At 40.3% G+C, this 17493-nt stretch overlaps 1 protein-coding gene across 1 annotated transcript in view; it reads left to right on the top strand.

Moving 5' to 3' along the window:
• The first annotated feature begins 7484 nt into the window (after positions 1-7484).
• The window catches only part of LOC102196356 (potassium channel subfamily K member 2-like), an 11365-nt gene continuing 1356 nt past the window's right edge, over positions 7485-17493 (top strand). Inside the window, exons 1-8 of the mRNA XM_005733402.1 lie at positions 7485-7566; positions 10598-10704; positions 10831-10943; positions 12018-12108; positions 12976-13093; positions 13656-13816; positions 16347-16533; positions 16675-16814. Coding sequence (XP_005733459.1) covers position 7566; positions 10598-10704; positions 10831-10943; positions 12018-12108; positions 12976-13093; positions 13656-13816; positions 16347-16533; positions 16675-16814 — 918 coding nt within the window. The 5' untranslated portion in view covers positions 7485-7565. The remainder of the gene's footprint in view (positions 7567-10597; positions 10705-10830; positions 10944-12017; positions 12109-12975; positions 13094-13655; positions 13817-16346; positions 16534-16674; positions 16815-17493) is intronic.

Raw genomic sequence — 17493 nt, 5'->3', positions numbered from 1 at the left:
CTTTAGGGACATCTAATTGCAAACTTTTGTCCAATCACCACATGATGTCCTGAGGACCCAGGGTCATTTCTCCACAGGCAACTGAGAGGGCACCACACTGTCACGACCAATCACCTTAAATACTGCCTCACAAACATACAGTATGTTTATGTCAGCCCACTTACTGTTCTGCACAGTACCTACACAGGCTGTGTCATGCACAGTGGCACACACATGTACACATGTGACCTTCACTTACTAACACAACTTAAGAACACGTGCAAGACAAAAAGGATGAAGTAGTAATGGAGCGTGTAGCTTAATACCTTTTTAATATCTCCCTTTCTTGTCCAATGTTCTCTACCTTTTCTTCTACTTTCTCCCTTGTTTTTTTAGCTGAATCGGGCTAATTTAAGAAATCTCTGTCTATATTTATATTCTTTGTGTCGTTAGTTCTGTCTCGGGTGTATTGGTGCAGACCCAAGTGCTGAATTTGTCAATGAATTCATTCACTTTCACTTAACCTAGAATTCTAACTTTGACCAGGTCTTAACCCTCAAACAGGGTGTGAAAGTGTAAAAGTTGCATGCGTTACTACAAATTCAAGTTATTGATTACTACAAGTTATTATTGCTAAAGGTGGATTTACAAGCTACTGAATAACGGAGTGTTTTTAACTTTTCACAGTCTGTTGAAAACTTTTTTCACAAGTTTGTCAGATTTCATTTTTGTCATCAATGTGTTCCTGTCATAATCTGTTCTGCATCGCCACATTTTAAACAGACATGACCACACACATGTGTATCCTTTCAGCTGTCCTCTTTTCAGATCATTGAATTTCTTTTATGCGTTTTATAGAAATTATACATTAAAAAAGTAACCTGGCCTACATTCTCCATGAGCAGGCTGTGCATTAGTACAAAAACAGCAATGACTCTTTTTTGTACAGTATTATTACAGCAGTACTTTTTAACATTACCAAAAGACTAAATGCTACAAAAAGGAACCAAGCGGAATCTTATTTAAATAAATAAACTATTCAGGTCATAATATAAATAAGCTCGTTTCAGTTTTCTCTACACAAATCATATTGATACTCAAGTTCTACTTCACATTTTTAGCTGGTTAGCAAAACCCACAAAATATTATGGAGCTAAAATCTGATTGTGTTTAACGACTGGAAGTTAGAGGTCACCATTTCCAATTAAGCGTGTTTAATTTTAGACTGATGGAGAAAGATATCATCTGAACACAATTAAAAAATTACAAGTGTTGCGTGAAGTTGTTGTTTTTTCCTTGTTAATTCCATAATTAAAGGTCTTCATGATTCCTCGTGTTTCACGATCCGCAAAATTGTAAAACTAACAACAATTAATTGAAAAATGCTATTTCAACAGGATCTTGTTTCCACATCAGCAGAGAGCGAGTTATTAAGCGAGTTCATTGAGACAAGACTTAATTCCATAGCAGGAGAATATTTGCATTTGTATTATTTTTACCCTTCAAACAGACTGCATATCAGTAACAACAAACAAAATGGTAAAATGAGCTAAAGTATGACGCCTATATTTGGTCACTGCTATGCAAATTGACTGTGACTAAGCATCGGCATCACTGATTATCAGACATCAGACTGACTCCTATCATTATTTTATCATCAATTTCTAAATATTCGGTTGCAGCACGAGACACAACTCACAGATAATCAGACACACAGGCACGTAAGACGCAACTGAAATAATATTTCTATCAAGCCGTGATCATCAGTACCACCCTGCAGCAGACTTATAAATTAACTGACAAAAAGAAAATATGGAAGCATGTGCATGATGAATTAGTTTGAGCTGCCGAAAAGTATTTCAGAACTATTTTTAGCTAAATAAATGTTGGGTAAGATATAAATGAGGATTAAAGCAATAAATGAGGACATAAATAAAAAAGAGGACCAGAACTGTATAAATGGTAACAACTTGTTGTTACTATTTATAAATATTAGGTCAATAAAAGAATGAAGAAGACATGAGCAGTTCAAGTGACTGAGGTGACTTCCAGTGGCAGAAAAAGGATGCGTGACAGGATCCTAATTAAAGTGTTTTATGTGTTTGTTTACTCTTGATTTTGAGTATTTATTGGAGTATTGGAAAAATCATTTCAGATGGTGACAATAACGTACATGGCAGGTAGTTAGAAACACTTGTTAACCCCCTTTGCGCCATGACACAAGGTAGGGAAAACCCAAACAAATGTCATTGCAGCACTTTTAGAAATGAACAGTTGGGTCTTTGGTTCTGAAACAAGCTTTTCATCAGTGTAATGACAGTGAGGCTGGAGAAGTGGAAAACACTCTGATGATTTCTGTGACTTAGTTGAGTTTATAATAAGATTTTTAATAATAATTGGGTTGAGGTCTGGTGCCTGTGGAGGCCATTTGTGTACAATGAATATATTTCAAACTGATGTTCAGGAAGTCAGTTTGAAATTATTTGAGCTTTGTGACATGGTGTGTTGGCCATTAGAAGGTGTGTGCACTGTGGTCATTAATGGACTGAAACAATTCTCAGGTAGGCTCGTCAGTCAGTACTAAGAGGCCTAGGAGACATCAGACCACTACTGTTGTGGGTTGTTTGCCTTCCTCTAAACGTAAAGCAGTCTGGCCATTCTCCTCTGACCTCCAACATCAAGAAGGCATTTCAACCAAGAGAACTGCTGCTCAGTCGAGCTGATCACAGCCACAGAAACAGCAATTCGTAACAACAGTATTGCAGAAGTGGAAGCAGAGCAACTACGGACGAAAGTTTCGGCCTGTCTTAGCAATGCAAAGCCCCCAGCATCCAACATCACCATGGAGGAGAGCAAGGCACTCACATCATTTAGTGATGACAACAACATTATCATCCTTCCGGCAGACAAGGGTAGGTGCAGAGTATTGCTAAACCAGAAAGACTATCATGAGAAAATTTTGTTGCTACTCAGTGATGAAAATACTTATGAGCCCCTGAAACGAGACCCAGAAAGTTGCTACAGGAAGAGGGTGATAGACTGTCTGAAGCAGTTAGAACAAGACAAGGCTATTGACCGGACCTCATACCACAGGCTGTACCCAGGGGAATCTACACCAAAGCTGTATGGTTTACCAAAAATACATAAACAGGGTGCACCTTTAAGACCGATTGTCTTCATGATCAACTCTGTCACCTATAACATCTCCAAGTTTCTGGCTTCCATCCTCAACCCGCTGGTGGGCAGCTCTGAACACCACATCCAGAACACCCTGGATTTTGTTGAGAAGGTGAGAGATGTCATTATGGAGGCAGATGAAACCATGGTCTCGTACGACGTTACAGCTCTCTTCACTTGCATCCCAGTCACAGAAGCGTTGGAGGTAGTCCGTAAGAGATTACAGGATGACCCCAACCTCAGCAGCAGGACCACTCTCAGCATCGACCAAGTGTGTTTGCTTTTTGTCTTCATTCCACCTACTTCACATACAAGGGTCAGTTCTACAGGCAGAAACATGGGGGTGCCATGGCTCCCCAGTTTCACCCATCGTGGCCAATTTGTACATGGAAGAAGTGGAAAAGAGGGCTTTGCTATCCTACCCTGGAACACCACCAAGTCATTGGTTCAGATATGTGGATGACACCCGGGTGAAAATCAAATCTCAGGACGTACTACATTTCACGGATCACATTAAGTCGGTGGACCGACACATCAAATTCACCAGGGAGGATATGAAAAGTGGCAGGTTAGCCTTCTTAGACTGTGAGATTTCCATCAGTAATGGGGGACATCTAAAAAACCTGTAGTGATCCCATATGTGTCAGGAGTATCGGAGCAGTTGAGACGCATTGTTTCTAAACACCCGGTCTCTGTGGCTTTTAAACCCCAAAACACCCTGCGCCAAAAACTGGTCCACCCCAAGGATTGGGTCCCCCGACACAAACAGAGTAACATAGTGTACACTGTTAAGTGCCAGGAGGATTGCCAGGATTTATACATCGGGGAAACCAAACAACCTCTGGCGAAGCGGATGGCACAACACAGAAGAGCTACCTTGTCAGGCCAGGACTCTGCAGTCTATTTACACCTACAGGCCAGTGGACAGTCTTTCAAGGATGAGGATGTGCACATCCTGGACTGGGAGGAACGCGTTTTTGGTTTATTACAGGATGATAGCGAGGCACGTTACATCTGTGTAACACAGCGCAGCGTGACTTTTCTTGACTTAATGAATTTAGACAGGTGAAAAGCGTGTGTGAGGTTTGGTTGTGCACACTCACACACACTATGTGCACGTTCATACACACATAAACCACAAGCTACATATGCATGTTACCTCATCTTAAGTTATGGAACGCACACGCACACACCACAGGGTATCTAAGTTTATCTAGCTGTGTAATTAAAGTGTAACTGTTAGAGTCATGGGGGTGGAGAAATGAACATTTAAACTACTATTAATTTCTCATCAGTGTCTGGGAGACAGAGAGCGAACAGAGAGACCAGAGGAACATGAGAGATCGGGAAAAGAGAAGGTAGTTTTTATTACACTTTAAATAAAAGAAAGCTCCTGAGCACAGTCAAAAATGCTGAACTTTGCACCTCCAGGGCCTTAATTAGTGTGTGAACAGCAGCTTGACCCACATCAGCACAGGAACCTACAACCTTCACCTCAAGAAGCTGCCAAATTTAGTTTCTGTAAGCTTGACTCCCTACAGAGAAGAAAGCAGCTTCCTCCATGTGCAATATTAGCCATTTTCTGCCTATTTGATCACCTGAGCAGCCTCAGTAACTTAAATTTGGTTCAATCTCCACAATATTTGTGTGTCTCCTCTGGATATTCTCTAGATTCTCTTTGTATTTTTCTTTGTAGACGACATAAACCAAAGAAGTCAGAATAATTGTGACCATAGCAACATGAGTAAGTATTCTAAAGACAATCTCATGTGTCTGATTGCGGGGAATGAGACTGATAATAATGTTCCTGCTAATGTGTTTTATAGCAGGTCAGTTCATGCATTACATGCCACAAATTACATATTTCAGGTTCAGTGAATATTACAGATTAATGAATTATTATTATTATTATTATTATTATTATTAATTATACTGAAACCTATAGAAAATAACCTAAAATACTGAAACCATTCACATGTTTTATGTATAAACTATTTTTTATGTCAGCTTATAGCATCCAATTGACCAGCAAATATCCCAACCTCAAATGTGAATGACAAACATTTATTAATAACGGACCAACAAGCTAGGCAAGAGGCAGTGGTGGCCTTTGAGAGAGGATGACAAGATCAAATGGGTGTGTGGTGCAAGTAGATATTTATTTTAAATGTGTGGCTGGTTGGGGGAGTGTTTGAGGCACTGCCCTGCTCCTCAAATTCAGATAGATTATCTCCAATCCCTTTAGCTTTTACACAACTAATAAGAAAAATATACAATGAAAACACAGCATTTCAACTTTGTTTTTTTAATCTTCTCACAGCCTTTAAATAAAAGATGGAAGTTGTCATTGTGATGATGGTTTTGAAACCCTCAGCTGAGTGTGTTCGGGACACTCTGCACTCTTATGTAAATTATCAGTAACCAGGTAGGCAGGCAATCTTTTGCAATCTTGTGGCAGCTATAATGCACAAAGTAATGTATTCAATAAGACTGAAATCATAATGAATGAGACTATGGGTTTTTACTGAGTTCATAAAGCAAGAAGCTGTTTTCCCTAAGGCTTCTGTACAATCAGACCTCTTTTTGAAATGAAAGGAGTCGCCCCCTGCTGGACATTAGAAATACTCTGACTTCACCACTCAGATTCCTTATGCCTGCATCCATCGTTTGCCAACAGTGCATACTTCATCACCTCTTTTATCCACCTGTTTGATGAAGCATATTACTTCACTCTGGCAGCTAAACTATAGTGAAACTTCCCTACTGAGAAATCAGGTCTGGTCACTAAAGATCATTCGGACTACCTTGTGCAAAGCATTTGTTAATAATAAACACTTTTTGGAGGTTTGTCCAACATGATTTTATTTCTGTGTGAATACTATAGACTTTATATAAAAGATGGATTTGCATGGGGTTAGGTTGATTGGTGATTCTAAACTGACCATAAGTGTTATGGTTGCCTGTCTCTATTAGCCCTTTCCCATTAGTGACTACTTGGATGGGGTCAGTGTGACTCAGCTCAGCTCTACTGGAATTCCATTACAATTGAGTCCCACCTAATGTGCTGGGGTCGTTATAGAAACGCGGGCAAATGTCTTGTGATGTAATTTGGATGCATCATGAACACCACAAGAAAGTAAGATGAGGCGATGGTATACCTGCTGCTCGGTGCTTTGCTATTTGTCAGACACAGGGACCACGGTGTTGGTTTTTTGTGTAGCTATTACCTACTTTGCCAGGTAAATGTGGTTTTGATTTTCATGAAGGAAACGCTCTCATGAGCAATGCCACTGATCAGCCAATCGTGGCATGCAGTCTGTTGACATCACATTTATGATTGCGTCAGATTGCTTGGACCACTTGCTGAGTGGTTACTAAAAAGGTACCTGTTATCAGGTACTATTACCTAATGCAGGGGTAGGGAACTCCAGGCCTCAAGGGCAGGTGTCCTGCAGGTTTTTAGATGTCTCCTTGATCCTCGATCCAGTACAGCTGATTTACATGGTTAAATTTCCTACTCAGCGTGTCTTTAAGTTCTCCAGAGGCCTGGCAATGAACTAATCATTTGATTCAGGTGTTTTGACCCAGGGTGATATCTAAAGCCTGCTAAACACCGGCCCTTGAGGCCTGGAGTTGGAGTCAAAAACAGTTAACTGAATTTAGTTACTCAAATTAGCAGAAGTGAGGCCTCACCTACCATTATGAAGGGGAAAAAACTGTCTATAAAGAAATGTATCTTATCTTGTACCAGGTTGTAGGGAGCAAAGAAGTAATTCTGCTTTTCTTTTCTTTTTCTTACTTTAGTTTTTCAGCCACAGGGAATCACCACATGGCCATCACCAAGCAGCGTCTGCCTTTTGTGCATAAGCTTCAGGCATGTTGCTCCGGTATCGATCAGCAGTCAGAATCATGACAAAAAAAAACCGTGCAGCAGATTCGCTGCACATTTATTGGAACTCCTCAAATCCTTTAGAAACCTCCCTGGGCAGTAAGCACCTCCCTGTGTCCTGCACATCCACCCCTGTCCTTACTCCACCCCACTCCAACCCCTCCTTTCTCTCGGTGTTATTCCGCCGGTCCAGCGGTGCGCTCAAAAAGCCAGAGCGCAGACAGAGCGCAGTGGATGCTCCAGAGCAGAAACAGCAGCGAGAATAACAAACGACAAAGACACACCGGAGGAAACCCTTTGGAGTTGCGCGCGGAGACAGTAAGAGAAAGGTGCAGACTCAACACTATCGTCCCATCAGCGGTAAAAGTAGAACAGCAGAGGGAAAACGGAGCGCCAGTTCGTCCCCCCTCTTCAGCACCGCAGGGAGGAGACACGCAGAAGAGGAAAGATTCCCCCGAACGCAGTGAGAGCCTCGGACGAGGAGAAGAGGAGAGCGGAGGGCATCGGATAGGCAACAAGGAGTAAGTGAATTCACAGTTTGTATGGGAGAAAAGTTATCCTGAAACTTCTTCATAACCTCATGAAGTTTGTAAAAAAAATGTTACACCAGCATCACCCACACCTCAGATTCACCCCAAATTTCACAAAAACTAACTCGGAGTCCCAAAACTTACGCAAAACTCGGCAGACTGTTCTTAATTATCCACCTACAGTGAGAGGAGAGGCTGAAGTGTGTGTTTATGAGTTCCGATGTGTGACTAAGTCTTGACTCCTTCCTGCACAGCTGCATGCACGTGTTTGCTTTGTTTCACTAAATATTTATTCAGCTAAACTGTCTCAGCTTGCCAGAAAAAAGGCTTTTTGAATTCCTTTTTTATTTCGAAAACTAATCCCGTCAAAGAGAATCCATGATTCATGTGTTCACTGCTAACATTATATTAACAAACCCTACACTGATGATCACAGAGAGGGGGATGGTTTAACTTTTGCGAAAGACGCTATCGGAAGGAAGAGGAGTGCTTCTAAGATAAACGGTAGGTCAGCAGTGCACGTGATCAGGATGGACGCTTCTGACCTTTTTATTTTTAATATATTTTATTTTTCTCCTGATACAGTTTTTGTTTATAAATCTGTATATAAAGAAAAAAACATTTAAAAGAATTTGAAAATGTTGCAGTTTTGTCTGATTTCATCTATTTTTGTTGTATTTGTGTGAACTACAATTATTTGAGGAACTATTAATGAACTCTTCTTAACATTTTTAATATTTCCAGTAGAAAATGTGCCTAAACCAGTCTTGCCTTCTCTTCTCTTCAGCTCCCTGTTCTTTAACCCAGAACATACTTTCCTTGCCAATTATTAGGACTGTTAAGTGTAGTAAAGAACCAAGACAATGAACATTTTAAGTGGATATCACATTTTGTAATGTAGTTTTAGGTCCTGTGTATTAACTGTTATGTTAGATAGGAATAGAGAAAATATATATTATTCATCTGCTTGTTGTCTTATTTTATAAGATTTGTTTTGTAACTACATATCATTTAAGATGAATGTTAAATGTGAGGCGTATTCCATTCTGTGTGGGAAATAATTACATTTACAAATGCCATTGTCCTGGTCACAAAAGAAAAAGGAAAGGAAGCTGTTTTCGGCTGCTCCTTTATTCACAGTGGGTCACTACAGTGTTTGATTTGGCAGAGCTTTTACCCCAGATGCCCTTCCTGACTCATCCCCAGTGGGATTTGTGTCTCCTCCCGGGAGACAAGAAAGCAAAGTTTGCAATTACAGCATAATCAATCAGGACTTATTACCCCTTATTTTAGCCATCCATTTATCCATTTTCTTAACTGTTTTCATGGTTGCTTGACCCAGCTGTCACAAGGCAAGAGGCGGAGTACACTCTGGAGAGGTCACATCAGAGTTGTCTTACTTCTTTATGGCATTGATTCAACAAGCTGCTGGAAACAGTCCTCGTGTTGGTCCATATTGACATGATAGTGTCTCGAAGGTGCTCTAGTGGATTGAGATCTGGTGACTGTGGAGGGCTTTTGAGTACAGTGTCATGTTCAAGAAACCAGTTTGACATGATTTGAACTCTGGTACGCTATCTTGCTCGAAGCAGCCATTAAAAGATGGCTGTGATCATGAAGGAATATTTTTAGGACATAGTTAAGAACAATACTCGGGTATGCATTGCCATTTAATCTCTAGGGTTTACACATAATGTTTGTACCAACTTGTTTAAACAGTTGGTACTAAGGGGCCCAAAGTGTGCCAGGGAAATTTCTCCACACACCATCCCCCCACCACCAGCTTGAATTCATTATACACTGCATGATGGATCCATGTTTTCATCCAAAGGTTGCAGCAGAAATCATTTTCCCAATCATATTAGAACTGTAGCCTCGATTTTCTGTTCTTAGCTGACAGGAGTGATACCTGGTGCAGTCTTCTGCTGCTATAGCCCTTTGGCTTCAAGGTTTGACATGCTGTACATGTTCTTCTGCATACCTTGGTTACTGTTACATTCTCCTCTGACCTCTGGCATCATATAGGTATTTTTGTCCTGAGAACTGACAATCACTTTTTTCTTTTTTAAACTATTCTCTATAAACCCAAGAGATTGGGAAAATCCCAGTATATCAGCAGCTGAATCAGTCAGACCAGCTCAACAGCTCAGATTTTAAACTTGGCATCCAGTTCAAGACAGTGTTTTTTGGGTTTGGGTCTAAATAATGGCAAAGAGAGAGGATATCCCTAATATGGTCCTCCCCAGCACACTGCTCTGGCCATGAGCACAACAGCTTCTTCTGTCAGTCTGGCAGCTGTGGCTACAACTGTAGTTTGCCTCCACCAGTGTGTGAATGGGTGGATGACTGGGTGTGTAAAGTGCTTTGGGGTCCCTAGAGGGGACTAGTAAAAGCGCTATACAAATACAGGCCATTTACTTTAGGAGAGTCCAGGTATAAAAATGTAGGGTGGGAAACCATTAGAATAGGTCCCCTTTATAGGAAATTAAAGAAACATGCAAAGTGCATACAAACTACAGCAGAATAAAACAGCTGATACAACAATGGTTTTATGCTAATTCTTTCAGGATTTGCAGAGTGAATTGATTTTACGTACATTTCATAATTTAAAACACTTCTTCTACAAAGGCCTCAGCACCTTTTTTTCCTCTTGGGGTATCTTTAGCAACATTCGCCCTTGCTTTTCTATTGCTCTTTTAGAAAGTCATAGCCTTCATACTCTCACCATATTTGTCTATATTTAAGATGCACATCACTCATCATATGTTAGATTTTATAAAAGCACAGATACGTGTTACACACGCGGGTGTAGCTAAACTCAACTTAAGGGCCCGACTCAGCCCTTTTCCAGTGTTAGCATGTAGCAACCACTTCAAAGTTTTGCTGGTGATTTATTCATAAGGCTTTCTAAAATTAACAAGCTAAATCTGTTGACTGGAGCATGTATGAGCAGAGACAGGCAGGGAGAAAAGTGCATGGGAGGGAAAATAATTGAATGCCATTTTCTCATTTCCCCTGGTAGTGGCAGCTCCAGACTTATTGGACCCTAAATCCGCCACTCACAACACTAAGCCCCGCCTCTCCTTCTCCACAAAGCCAATGACACTGACGCCTCCGGAGGAGAGCGAGGTGAGGACAAATGAGATGTTTTCACAGGATTTTTGTTACACCCTGTGGTGTCATTGTAGTTTATTTTGGGACACCTCTTGCATGCAGGTATGTATATGGTTTGATTAACAAGCTGAAGTGTTGCAGGTGGTTGCCACAGTGATGAAGTGGAAGACGGTGACAGCCATCTTTCTTTTGGTGGTTCTGTACCTGGTGATGGGAGCAGCAGTCTTCAGATCCCTGGAGCAGCCCCATGAGAGGTAAGCAGGTTAAAGAGAGGTAGGCCAGTCATCCATCCATCTATTTAGCTGTCCCACCCCTCCCATAATTGCTCCTCTGTGGCAATGAACGCAAAGGTTAAGACCCTACAAATAAGTACGGTGTGCTTGATCTTCTATGAATATTTATTTAAAGTAAAAATATATTAAATGTTATGTTTATTAAAGTCATAAATGTTTAGATGTAAACTTTTAGCTTTATGTATTTTCAGCTCACCACTGGGTACCCTGTAGTGCACTTCCTGAAACAGCCCTAGTTTAATGCAGTCTTCAACACAGATGACTAAAGAATATATACAAGTCTGTGCTAGTTTCTGCTCTTGATTGGGAGCATGAAACTGACTGAGTCATTAAAACATGTACAGTTCTACTGCACTTCATTTTTGGGCTTCTGTGTTAGTTTCATATCACGTGTTTGGATTTCTGTGTTTTCACTTCCTGTTATATTTTGAAATATCTGTTTGTCATACACTTCCTGCTTCCAGCTTTTGCTCACTTTCCAGCTCTTTATCTCTGTTCAGTCACTTACCTTGGTATCCGTAGCCCAACTTCTTTACTTCCCATTTTCCAGACTGTGCTGTCTTCATAAAAACAACCCTTGTAGACACGCCCTGCTGCTCCTCGTGTTTTGTTGTACTCTTTGTGCCTTTGTGTTCTTACTACTTCTGACCGGATGTGAGTGATCTTTTGCCTATTTTGTTGGATCTTGCTTCTGATCTTCTATCTGCCAGATTTGTTTGCCAGAGTGACTGACCTTCCATGTATGGCCTCAGCCTGGTAATAAAGATTTGATTTTTCCCAGTATCCTGTGCTGTATATTTGGCTGTGAACCCTTCGTTTCCCACAGTTAACAAAGACACGACTGAGATTATTTATTTCACCAAAGTAGGAAAGCCCCCAAACGATTCCCATGAGTAATACAGAAATACTGAGCATATTAGTCCTACTCTAAAATATTTAGGCTGTCATATATATAATTCCATTAGTCTTTGATGTTTATAAACCAAATCAAACTTTGTTCAGTTGACATAATAGTACTTTTTCTCTTTCTAATAGTGAACAGCGTTTGGCCATCCTGTCCCAGAAGCTGCAGTTCCTTTCCAGACACTCCTGTGTCAACCAGAGCCAGCTGGAGGAGCTGGTTAAGGTAAGACTAACCTGACATTAATATTAATGTTAAAACTCATGCATTAAGTAGAGCAGCGTATGTACTGTACCCTACTATGATTCAGCACAGCAGCACTGGTTTCAGCACCATGGACAGCTCCTTTAGCTTTAAAAGGAAGAGCATCTGAGACCGAGAGTTTCTGCTCTGTTTCAGACTCTTGCTGTTTGCTTGGTCTTCCAGCTACGGCCCAACAAAATCAGAAATTCTTAAATTCACACATGATAATGTATTTTCTTTATCACGTGTAGATATTTGCGTCGTTTACAATGATATTTCATATATTTTCCTTCTTTAATTTGTTACACAGGTAAGCACAAAAACACATTCCTGCACATCTGCAAAGAAAAGTGTCTTATAGTAGGTTTTTAATGATTTACTGATGTCTGAGAGGAGGATGCTGATGAAACTCTTCAGCATTAGGGACAATCCAACAATGCATGGGACCCTGATTGGTCATTGCAGCACTCACAGTAAGAGGCTGCTCTGACGTGCAGGTTTGAGCGCTACAGGAGATCTTTTCTGCCTGTGGCTTTTAGACTGAATGACTCCTCATTCTGCAGGGATGATGTTTAAATACTTTTTAAAGCTGTGCCCACACACAACAACACTTTATTATGTATAATACTCGAATGCCATCCCAGCTTACCAGACAGGAGATCTGCAATATCACCTCTAATTTATTCACCCTGTTATCGCGTACTCCATCTGCTGATGTAAACTGTAAACAATCATATTTATGTTTATATTCATACTCTTATTTTCCCGTATCTTGTATTTTAATAGTCGTACTTTATTTTGTTGCTGTCTGTGACTCTGGCTGTCTTTTTCTTTCTCTCTACCTTTTAGCAAGTTGTGTCCGCCATCCGTTCAGGAGTAAATCCTGCAGGAACAATGACCAACAACAGCAGCCTGTGGGACCTGAGCTCTGCCTTCTTCTTTGCTGGGACTGTCATCACAACCATTGGTAGGAAACACACACATACACTCACACAAAGAGCATCTATGTTCAGACCGAAAGAACCACATTGTATATTTTCCGTTTTTAATTAATTTATGTTTACTTTTGTTTCCTCTAAATATAGCTCTTACATTTAGTTACATAACAGTGACCTTTCTTTAGTTATTGATTATACATCTCCTTTGTGGATATAATCAAACTAGCACACTTACTTTCCCCATACATTTACTTTGTGCATGCATGTGTATAGATTTCTTAAACTCTCCTCACTTTCAACACAGTGGCCATTTCTACTTGCATGACACTGTACTTCCACCTTAGTTGAGTTATATTAACTCTTTTTTGTAATTAGATAGAATATATTCAACAATGGAAAAAATGGAAACATGCAGTGTCATAGAAGTGTAATTTAAAAACGCAGCTAATATATTTCACTATCTATCCAGCAGTGTTTCGAGTGTAGTGGTTGGATATCTTCCAAACTGTATTAAATTCACAAATGCCGTCTTCATGCAGCGAATACCGGGATTCAAATCATCAAATCACTGGTGATGTGTCCTCTTCGCAGGTTTTGGGAACATCTCTCCCCACACCGAAGGCGGGAGAATATTCTGCATTGTCTATGCTTTGTTAGGGATACCGCTGTTTGGCTTCCTTTTGGCCGGTGTAGGAGACCAGCTCGGCACCATATTTGGCAAGGGCATTGACAAAGTGGAGAAGATGTTCGTGGTGAGTGTGGAGCATCAAACACAATCACATTAAACTTTCAAAGCCTGAACCAGAAAATAATTCCCAGAAAATGTAAATATTTTGAAGAGCTTTTACTGAACCTTCTCACAAAACAATAATTCAGTATTAATTTGCATATATGAGTTTGATTTTGTATCATATTCGCAACATCTGGCTCTTCTTTTTTGCAATTTATTGCTTAAAAATGACCTGAAAAAACAGAAAAGTTTTGAACTGTTTCTTTCAAAGACTTCACAGAGTCATACAAACAGAGCTGGATTGGTAAACTGTTCCAGAGCCTTGGTGCCACAGACTGAAAGGCTCTATCCACCACAGTCCTCGCTTTTGTATGAGGGGGCAGCTAATAGATTTTAAGCTTGTGAACAAAGACAGTGAACAGCAGTTTGTTTAGGAAGAAGTTGAGATATGCAGTCTGGAGCTTGTCCATTTAGTGCAAGGAATTAGAAAGACTTCAATCCTCTTCAAAGATGATGTTGCAAGCATCATAACGTTTGCCACGGCATCTTCAGGCCTTTTTTATGCCTTTCACATATGCTCAGTGTGACAGGTGAACCTGCTGTCATTTCTGAAGAGTCATTTCTCATTTCTGGCAGTGCTTTTCCTGTTCCTGCTCACGCAGTGGAGTAGATAACGGTCCTGCTGCTGGGTTGATGCCATGTCTCCATGTGTTATTTCTTTAACGGCCCGTCTTCTGGTATTTTCCTGGTATTTTTGTCTACTCTGTGCTGAGGGACACAGCAAACCTTCTCGCAATGGCTGGACTCTCTGTATAAGATGAATGGGCAGCAGGTTCAGTCTCATCCTACAAGCATTGAAAAAGACACTAACAACACAACAATAACACTAGAGAAAACTGAATCAGGAATAAAGATAGAGCAAGCACCTGCAAAATCACTCCCTTTTTGGGGGGGTATGTTCTTGTTGTTGTCTCTTAGGAGCATCTTTGTTGCTTCATTTGCACCGAGGGAGATAAATTCACAATGGTTTGTGCCATCCCTCAAGTTTAACTAATTTGTGTTTTTAAGTGTTAAAACACTTACTAAGAAGTTAGGGACAGTGGAATGCAGAAGAAGGCACACACATGAACACTAAGGAGACTAGTGCTACTAGAAAAATTTATATAAATTAACCATCCCTGAAAACAGAGGAACCAAAGACTGACTAACTCTAACCACAAAACTGAAAGACATTACAATAATAATAAAATCAAGTCGAAATAGACCCAAAATAAGAAGAATCGCAATAATCCGACCCTAAACACATCTGAATTCAAACTACAAATACAGTCACAAATAGAAAAACCTAAAGACCCAAACATTTAGTATTCAAAAGATACATCAGTAGGAACAGTAAGGTCATGCATGCATGACCACTAAAACGGAAAAAAAGTAATATTGTAAGTGTGCTCAAACTGAGTAAATCATTTCCTTTATTTTGGAGTCGGTGCTCATTAAAACACTTGATGCTCATCCAAATGAGAAAAAGATCTCTTTGTATTTGTCGTTGCAGGGCACTCATTTTCAAGCTGATTTTCATTTATCGTGTTGTCACATTCTTCTTACATGTTGCAAAAAAAAAGCCTGCAGATCTATTAAGAGAGACAAAGGTGACTCAGCTCGCAGTCACGTCTTCAAATTTCAAGTAGCTGGTGTGAATAATATGTTTTGTAGTCTTGAAGGAGCAGAAATCTGAAAACAGAAACATACTTTGGAATGATTTCCTCCTCCCGCTGCTCTCAGGGCACCCGAGGGACTGAGTAATGAATATTGTGATTAAGGAAAGAAGACAAAAGTTCATTGTGTAAGTGCCTGTGTGACTATGAAAGCCTGATTGCTCAGTGCAGACTGTGTGAGACTGCAGCATTATCCTCAGTGAATGTCTTTTCTCTTCAGCTGCACCCACGGGACCAATTTATGGAATAATGCCATTACTGCTAACAGCGTCAGGCTAATTTGGCATTTCACTTCAGAGTATTCTGTTTAACAGTCTGCTTTATTATTATTATCAGTCAGTCCTCCACTTTGTTCCCACCTTAAACATCTCAACTCTGCAAACATTAATGCTTACCAGATAATAATCCTTATAATAATCCTTAATGACTTTAGCTGTTTAACCTGCGAGAGAAACACGTTGTCTTTTATTTTATATGAAATATTGTCATTCCACAGGTTTCCACAGAATTAACGTTTTCGACTGAGTAATACTACAGCTTAATTCTGACTAAATGCAGTTTCACAGGTAGACTGGAGTAATTAGAAGTAACTGGAGCCAGCCTTGTGTACATAGATTAACACAACCTCCACATCAACATCTACTGAGTTCTTTCATTTTTCATCTTTTCCTTTGGTGACACTTTTGTACTTTTATTTGAGTGTGATGTCAAGTGCAGGAATCTAATCCAGTATTATACCTTTGAGATCTGAATACTTAATGTCTGGATTCTCCCTGCCTGCAGACACACAAAGTTTATGTTGAGTATTTGAATGATGTCCTTTTCTTTCCCGTGTAGCATGGGGAGATCAGTCAGACAAAGATCTGGGTCATATCCACGCTGCTGTTCGTGCTGTTTGGCTGCCTGCTGTTTGTGGCCCTCCCGGCAGCCATCTTTAAACACATTGAGGGCTGGTCTGCGCTGGAGTCCCTGTACTTTGTCGTCATCACCTTGACTACTATTGGTTTTGGGGACTTTGTGGCAGGTAAAAAGCACAACCAGTGATTTAATGCTAAGACACAGTTTGGACCTGGTTCTCTGAGTCAAGTTGATCCGACTCGTTAATCTGTGTGTGTGTGTGTGTGTGTGTGTGTGTGTGTGTGTGTGTGTGTGTGTGTGTGTGTAGGTGGGTCAGATATTGAGTACATGGACTACTATAAACCAGTCGTGTGGTTCTGGATTCTGGTTGGGCTGGCCTACTTTGCTGCTATCCTCAGTATGATTGGAGACTGGCTGAAAGTCATCTCCAAGAGAACAAAAGAGGAGGTACGATACCCTCGGTTTCTATTTTCTGCTTCATCTAACTTTTTGCAGCTTGTTTTTGTTCCTTTTATCAGCTTTATGTGTACCTGTCACCATGTGCCTCTTTCTGTACAATGACACTCATTATTCGAGCTACATTATGCCATATCGCCACTTCAACTTTTGCCCTCTGTTTAACGTTATTTCAGTGATACGACTGTTTTCTAATCCGATCGACTCACTGCCATCAAAACACAAGCACTGGATCTTATTGTGATCATCCCCAGAGGGAAATAGAGATCATTTAGACAATGTGTGATGATGAAGCTTAATATCAAATGACTTTAATACTAAATATAACAGAGATTATCAAAATAAATCCAACCTTGTTTCCAAAAAGGAACTTCTGGACATTTCCAGCCTTTTATTAAAAAACTGTCAGGGTCTCCTTCTGAGTGATACAGCTGTGTTCTTTGTGCTACCTGAATTTTGCTGGTGAGCATGAATAAAGAATTTTTCATACATTTTTACCAGTTATTATCAAAAACATCCTCTGGAGTGTGAAAGTCACATTTTTGTCAAGAGCACAATTACATAATCACATCTTGCAGTCCTGCTGTGATATGCCATCTCACTGGTCTGTAGATGCAGGCGTGTTATTATCATAAGTCACCGCAGATGCAGTTAGACGCACAGACATTAT

Source organism: Pundamilia nyererei, unplaced genomic scaffold, assembly GCF_000239375.1.
Source record: "Pundamilia nyererei isolate P.nyererei 1_Seehausen unplaced genomic scaffold, PunNye1.0 scaffold00051, whole genome shotgun sequence".
NCBI classification, from domain to species: Eukaryota; Metazoa; Chordata; class Actinopteri; order Cichliformes; family Cichlidae; genus Pundamilia; species Pundamilia nyererei.
The sequence above is the reverse complement of the archived record's forward strand: the minus strand, read 5'-3'. Positions and strand labels throughout refer to the sequence as shown.